Genomic DNA, 7,670 nt, shown 5'->3' on the forward strand with positions numbered 1-7,670 from the left:
CTACAAAGGTCTGGCTTCCCCCGCCACAGAGCTGCCCGGGGAGCAGCGGGATGAGATTGTTGCAGCAGCTCCGCCCCCCGCGGAGCGGGGAGAAGGCGGGGTCGGGTAGGTGGAGCCAGTGTGACCTTGGTCACTCTCTAGCCGAGACAGCCCCGAAGGTGGGGCTCGCCGTCTCTATGAAGACCAAGAAACAAGGGATAATACGGCGGAACCGCCCGGGCTGCAGTCCCGCCCCAGAGCCGGCAGGGAGCAGAGCTGCGGAGTCGCCCAAGTCTCCTGCGACCATCGGTTCATTCTGCGTCCTGTCCATCGAACGCGCATTGTAGGAGCAGCCACGAGGTAGAAAACGGTAGGAAATCCCGGCGCCAGCCACTCTAGTTAGTATCCAGCACGATAAGAAGGGGGTGGGGTGGGAGCGGCGTGGGAGCGGTCCCAACCCCGGTCCTGAGCTGAGGACACCAACTGAGCGGCCCTGCCCTGGGCCCGAGTGTTCCACCCCACCCCCACCCCCAACTGCTTGCTGATTGATGACTCCAGCTGTCCCAGAGGAGCCTGCAGACCCCTGGGACTAGGGAATGTGACTTTGGTGCCACCTGATCAGCCTGCCATTACCAAGAATCCATCTTCACAGACAGAAGCGAGAGCATGGGTGCAGGGTCCTGCTAAGATCCCTGGGACAAGCATCCCGTGGCACTCAAACTCCCTCAGACTTTACCCTTAGTGAACAAAGTGCCGGTCTCCTCCAGGTCCCTGGTGGGAGACCGCAGTGCAGGGACAGGGAAGGGGAGTGCTGTTTGAAGGGGAGCCTGGGCCCATGGAGTCGCTGCAATGTAGGAGCTGTGGGTGCTCTCAGTTCCCAAAGCCACAACTTAGGGATGGGTGAGTGGGCTGATCGGGAGAGGGTTTTCAGTGTTAAGGCCAGTGGTAGTGGAAGGGAGCTAGGCAGGCAGGGATCCAGGCTGTGGTCACTGGAGGCTCTAGTATAAAGGGGAGAGGTGGAAGATAGTTGCTGAGGACACAATTGAGGGTGTGGTCAGGAGGCTGCAGTGGAGGAGATGGGAGTCTCAACACAGGGGTGTCACAGCATAGTACCTGGGAGTCTGGAAATGCAAGTCTGTGGGTGTGTGGACAAGGGGGTTATAGAGGGTGTGGTCAGGGGCTGCAGGTGTGTGGAGAGAGGGTGAGTTGTGAGGCTCTGGTTAGGGGTCTCAGTAAGGGCTGTGGGTGTGTGGACAGGGGGATCCAGTTTCAGGGCTTCCGGGGTATGGACAGAGGTGGGCTGTGTTGAGGGTGTGGTCAGGGAGGCTTCTGTACCAGGCTGTGTTACATGGAGGGAGTTTCAGTGCAGAGCTGAGGGTGTGGTCAGGGAATGCAGTGGGGGCTGTGGGCAAGTGTAGGGAAGACCCTTCAGTGCAGGGCTGAGGGTATTATTGGGGGACCTTGGTAAGGGCTATTAGTGTATGTGTGGGGGCTGAATGCTGAGGGAATGGTCCAGGCCCTCAGTCCCGGGGTTGTGGGTGTAGTCAGGGGACTGCAGTGAGGGCTATGGGGGACACTTCAGTGCAGGGCTGGTGTGGTCAGGGAAGTCTGAATACCAGGTTAAGGGTGTGGTCAGTGGGGATAAGGCCGAGGGCATGGAGGTCCAGGGCTGAGTGCTATCAGCTGTGGAGTGTGGACTAGTGTGGTGGTGCTCAGGGTGTGGCCAGGAGGCTTCCATGAAGGGCTGAAGGTGTGAAAGTGTAGACATGCGGGAAGTGTGCTTCAATGCAGACGGTAGGTGTGAAGATAACAGGACCAGGGCTCATAACAATACAACCCCCACTCAGGTTAGCCCCCCACAATCTCCTGCTCCTCCTAAACTCCACAAACTGTGAGGTTACAACCCCAGTGGCTGGCAAGGGGCCAGGAAGCCATGGTTGTGCCCCAGGTGCTGGGAGTGCTGGTGTGCCCCACCCGTAAGCCCATTCTCCAGCCCAGCCCAGCCCAGCAGCACTGGGAGCTTCTCCCTAAGCCGCCCTGACACCATCCTGCCCTTAGCAACATTCTCCAAGCAGCACCACCCTCCCTTAGCAACTGTCTCCAGGCTTCACAAACTGTGGCCAGGCCAGCCCCAAGTTCCCCCTTCCCTCATGTTTTTGTTTAACAGCAAATAGTAACAAGGTCCCAGCTGGGCCAGCTGCACCCCTGCCTGGGGCATGCACCCCTGACTGTGCTCTGGTTCCCTTCTCAGCCTGGGCTGAGTCCTCATGACCCTGACAGAGACACTGTCCTCACTAAATACCTGCTCAACCAGCAGTCTGGCCAGGGCCTGACCCAGCTTGGCATGAAACTCACAGGGAGGGGGCCTGATCTGCCACCCTCACTTCCACCCAAGCAGGCCTTGTGCCAGGGCCAGACAAAGCCATAGCCCCAGCTGCAGACCTCATAGTTTTTCTGGACAGTGCCACTCTGTTCCCAGCCTGGTGCAAGGATCATGATTTCATCTTCTGAACTCCACTCTGAGCCAAGGCTGGCATTAAGTGACAGGACCTTTCCTCTCAGTGCTCTTCCTCATGGCTCTGGGGCCCAGTCAGACACTGAATACTGGTCCCTCTCAGGCAGCTCCATCTCCAGCTCTGAGAGTGTGTGGCACAGTGCCTGAAACTTCAACCTTGCAGGTTTTGAGCTAGAGGCAGTGATACTCTGAACCTTGGGGGAAGGGGGAAGAACTTGGCTGGGAGGTAACCAAGGTGGGTCCCTACAGGGTGGCATGGCAGCGAGCACAGATGTGGCTGGGCTGGAGGAAAGCTTCCGCAAGTTTGCCATCCATGGTGACCCCAAGGCCAGTGGGCATGAGATGAATGGCAAGAACTGGGCCAAGCTGTGCAAGGACTGCAAGGTGGCTGACGGAAAGGCTGTGACAGGGACTGATGTCGACATCGTCTTCTCCAAAGTCAAGTGAGCCCCAGGCATTTCCTGCTTCTGATCTTCCCAGAAGGGGAATTGGGGGGCTGGAACCAGGGAGATTGTGGGGCAGGGGGCAAACTCATGGTGTCCACATATCTGGCAGGGCAAAGTCTGCCAGGGTCATCAACTACGAGGAGTTCAAGAAGGCCCTAGAAGAGCTGGCACCCAAGCGATTTAAGGGGAAGAGCAAGGAGGAGGCCTTTGATGCCATCTGCCAGCTGGTGGCAGGCAAGGAACCAGCCAACGTAGGCGTTACTGTAAGTGCCCTGATGGTCTTGAGTGACCACTGACGGGTGGCGGGGGCAGGAATCTTAGCTGGGGTTGGAAGGGCTGGGCTCTCTAACCAGGTACCCCTGGGGGGATCTCTGTTCAAACAGAAAGCAAAGACAGGGGGTGCTGTGGAACGGCTGACTGACACCAGCAAGTACACGGGCTCCCACAAGGAACGCTTTGATGAGAGTGGCAAGGGCAAGGGTATTGCTGGGCGGCAGGACATCCTGGATGACAGTGGCTACGTGAGTGCCTACAAGAATGCAGGTACCTATGATGCCAAGGTGAAGAAGTGAGGCCTAGGAAGGCCCTCCCCAGCGCGACTGCCCCTGCCAGAGGCTCAGGCCTGGCTGGCCTAAGGGGCACGTGGAGCAAGAGAGCCCGGTCCCCTCCTTGCTGGATCTGCCACCCAGCGCTTCCTGCCTAGCCCTTCAGGGCCAGCTCACCAGGCCTCTGACCCAGACTGCTCTGCGTCCCCTTCCCCCTTTTCTTTCCTCCTCAGCCTCTCTGTCTGAGGAAAGTCTGTGCCTATAGCCTCACCAACCCAACCTAGCCCCGGGCATGGCTAACCCCCTGCCTGCTTGCCTCATATTTAAGCTGCTGCTCTGGCCAAGTGCCTAATTCTTTCCCGAACCTCAATAAAGACACCTTTTGTACCAATATGGACTGTTCAGGTATATGACAACAAGGGTAATGACATTCACATCCCGATGACCTCTCAGTGTCATCAACCCCCTCCATGTCACACACTGCTGATTCTTCCACTGGCAGCCCTGCCCAGAAAGAGACACACACCAGACCCCTTCCATTAGCACCAAGTCAGGCTGCCTGGGGATGCTCCAGAGGGAAATCAAAAGCCTTTACCTCAGCCCTGACCCAGAGCTCTGACAGCATGCCTGCTTTCCCGCAGTTAGGGCCTCAGTCTTGGCCTCTCTGCTTTCACAGCAGGGGGAGGGATGAGACAGCAAACAGCCTGGGCTAAGCACTGCTGGGGCCCAGTGCCAGGCCTCAGCTCTAAGCTTGCTGACAGGCCTCCACTTCAGGGGGCCACCAAGGTGAGTCACTTTGGGCTGCATCTCAGAAATTCAGAAAATGTAAGACCAGAAAGAACCTTAGGCAGTAGATGTTCAACACCCAATTTTATAGTGGAAGAAAGTCAGGCCCTAAGAGTGAAGGAGCTTCTGCAGTATAGAGGCCAGAAGCACATCTCTGTCTCCCTGGCTAGGCTCTAACACAGCAAGCCCCAACACTGATTTCCAAAAATGACGCTGGAGGCCCAGTGATAGAACTTGGCACTCAACATCAGCCTTTGACAGGCAAGCAGGGTGTCCAACAGTGAAGGGGCCTCTTCTTGCTGATCCCCTCCCATCTGTTAACCACCCCACGCTGGGTGGGAAGGGGTGTCTTTCTCTGGTCCTAAGAAACCCTGGGGCTTCCAGATCAACCTTTTCTCCCATCTAGGTTCTCAATGTTAGAACAGAGTTACTCCCTAGTCTAAGGCTTTGGGGCAAACTCTCCTTCCTTTCTGCTGACAAGTAGACTCGATGGAACTTAGGGACTGTCCATTTCTAGCAATGGTGCTAGAAAAGGCTTAAAACGCACACATTCACAAATATTTTCTTTCCTGACTCAGATAACAAAGCAAAGCAGCACAACTATTTATTTCCTCATTCCTTGAGCTGTTCTGGGATGTTTCTGCCCCAGGTGGCCCCAGAGTCCCTTGAGCCCAAAGTCACTTGGAGCAGGGGTTTAGAGGGGTAGTGAAACTTGAAACAGAGACTCTGGGGATTAAGTGAAAATTAGAGAACAGAGACCATCACCTGATCACAGCAGAGCCTTGCCTAATGGCTGACAGCTGTGGGATCTCCTGACTCAGCTGACCTTGCCTTGCTCAGAGAAGAGTTTCAGAGAGCTCTACCTCTCCCACCAGCAACTAGTAAGAGGAATGCTTCCTCCAGCCTTGGGGAATTGGTTTAAATTGCAAGTTTACTTAAATGAGCCTAACAGGAGTGAAATCCAAATCCTGCAAATTGGCCTGGTCCAGGCTATTAAGCTGCAGGTGAGATGACTGTCTAGTACAAATGGGAGCAGCATGCTGGCCCCTCCTGTGATTGGCAGTGTGGCTTAGGGGAGCCCAGAAAGTGAACTGGCTGAGTCCTGAAACTCCACCTTGTAGGAGTAAAGTCTCCTCTTCTTGAAAAGTGGTTATGGAACCTGGAAGAAATCAAGGCCAACCCAGAGCCAGAAAACCTTTAGTCTAGTAGAATCTGGTTCCTGGCAGCAACTGACCAAACAGGGCAACTTCAGCCCTTCGGTTATCACTGCTCTACTCCCCACAGCTCCTCATGGTGGACAGGTTTGGATACCCTTGCTAGCAAACTCAGTTGGGCAAGGAAGAAAGGTTAGGATCTGTGGGATGGAGCTGTCAGAACCCACTATGTATAGCTCGTAGGAAGTTGAAACCTGTCAGGGGGCCCTGCCTCTCCTTTTGGGCATAGAACTTCCCTGAGGACCTGTTTTCCATGCCAGCCTTGTTTCTGTCTTTCTGCCAATAGTCCCAGGTCCAGAGTGAGGAATTCTTCTCCACTTATTTTCTATTTGATACTTGCTTCAGGGGACTTCCCCTGCTTCATGTTGAGCCCACTTAGCCCCATTGGGCAATAACACTTTGGCCCTTCCCTTGATGCCACCAATCTACTGCTGCCCCCTGGACCAAGGCCACACAGGGAAAATCAGAACCATAGTTGACTTCTGCAGGAATGACCAGCAAACCTAGAGAGGAGCCTGGCCTAGTGCAGTAATGGCCATTTTAGGTGATAATAGAAAATAGGGTGGAAGGTGATTTAGTCTTGGTCAGGCTCTTTGCTTCTCCTTAGAGGTACTCTGAATAGGTTCCAGGTTGCCATTATCAGATAGGAGAAGGAAGTGAGCCTGGGTTGCAGAAAGAAGCACACTATCCCTGTCCCCACCTCCCCTAAACCTTATTGGCTGTCAAGTAAGTTGGCCTGTGCACTGGGTTGGGACCATGAAATAGGACAACATAGGGCCATAAGGCTATTGACTAAGGCTACACTACCTGGGCAAGACTTAGGCTCTTTGGAGGCCTCTCAATGGAGCCAAGACAGGACCAGCAAAGTAGGGTTGGGGGGCTGTCCTTACTGACACTTCCACAGAAAACGAGCTCACTCTTAGCTCCCTCAGAGTCATGCCGCACAAAGAAACTTATGGCTCCACTGCACATGCTCCTTTTGGGAACCCACATGAAGTCAAAAGGTCTGTAGATTTTAACTTAGAGATGTGTGCTCTTAGTTCTGACTTTCATGTCTCATTATTACAGCATAGCTCTCCTTCCCTGCACAGCACCTGGATAAGGGGAGCAAGTAAGTGTCTAATCTTTCCACCTTCCTCTCTCTCTGACATGACCCTGAAGATGAAGATAAGTACAATATGATGTTAGGTTGACAGTCCTTCACTCTCTAGAGCTCTCTGGCAACATGAGCTACTTGGGCAACTTTAAAGCAGAAAGACAAGAATCACTTTCATTATCCTTTCCCATTCAACCATTCCCTAATCAATCAGGATTAAAGAAAAGATTGATCCTCAGTCTGAGATACCAGGTATTCATGTGTAAAGTGGATGCTGAGTTCAGAGCTAACTGTCAGAGGCTGCACCTCTGGTCTGGACTGAGCCAGCCTTCTCTCTCATCTTTCTAGCTCCTCTCTGATCCAGCCCACTCCACATGGCCAGACATCAATCCACTGTTTCTACAAAGAAATCTTCTCAAACACAAATCTACTACCCCTCTGCCTTCCCAATCTAAAACCCTTAAGCAGCCATGCAGCATAGATGGTATGTATGTCTTCTCGGGCCTTCTGTCCCCTGATTGCACTTTCTTCCCATTCCATGGCCTTGACTTACGCTATTTCTCTCTGCAGCTCTCCCCACTGCCTCTGCCTTCAACCCTATGTTTGCCTGATCTTCCATTCCAATTTTTAAGATTTTGGTTGAAAGATTGTTTCTTTAGGGGACATATTCCTGACATCATACCTCCCTCCAAAGCTAGGAAGTTCCCCTAGTTACATACTTCATGGCACCATGACCTACATTTTCCCTGCCCAGTGATCCCTGGGGGCCCAGACATTTCTACCCTGTACTCTTGGTCTAGGAGGCTCTGCACCCCTCTGTACCTGGTACCATTATACTCATTTTGCATCTTCCACTCAAACAAGTCCTCACTGACACCTCCAATTCTCCAGAGTAGGAATTACCTACTCTCTGTCTTTCCAGTGTCTCTCTAGGCTTTTACTTAGGCCTGTTTGGTACCAATGGAAACTTTGAACTCCATCACACAACTAAAACTAAACTGTTGGCTGCTCCAGGGAAAACATAAGACCTTGTCACCTTTAACTATGATGGGAGGAAACCCAAAACACATTTGATGAACTGATCAATAG

General features: G+C 53.3%; 1 protein-coding gene across 3 annotated transcripts; it reads left to right on the top strand.

The window, feature by feature from the left end:
• Positions 1–133: 133 nt before the first annotated feature.
• TPPP3 (tubulin polymerization promoting protein family member 3) lies at positions 134–3,878 on the top strand. 3 transcript variants are annotated; one of them, XM_020884909.2, is made up of 4 exons: positions 134–377; positions 2,744–2,937; positions 3,050–3,203; positions 3,324–3,878. In XM_020884909.2, the coding sequence occupies exons 2-4, from the start codon at positions 2,750–2,752 to the stop codon at positions 3,510–3,512; spliced, it is 531 nt and encodes a 176-aa protein (XP_020740568.1). In that variant the 5' UTR covers positions 134–377; positions 2,744–2,749; the 3' UTR covers positions 3,513–3,878. The 3 variants fall into 3 exon arrangements, with proteins under 3 accessions (XP_020740568.1, XP_020740569.1, XP_020740567.1); XM_020884910.2 differs by having other exon boundaries at positions 134–339; XM_020884908.2 differs by having other exon boundaries at positions 135–349.
• The last annotated feature ends 3,792 nt before the right edge of the window (positions 3,879–7,670 follow it).

This window comes from Odocoileus virginianus, chromosome 20 (assembly GCF_023699985.2).
Source record: "Odocoileus virginianus isolate 20LAN1187 ecotype Illinois chromosome 20, Ovbor_1.2, whole genome shotgun sequence".
Taxonomy (NCBI): Eukaryota; Metazoa; Chordata; class Mammalia; order Artiodactyla; family Cervidae; genus Odocoileus; species Odocoileus virginianus.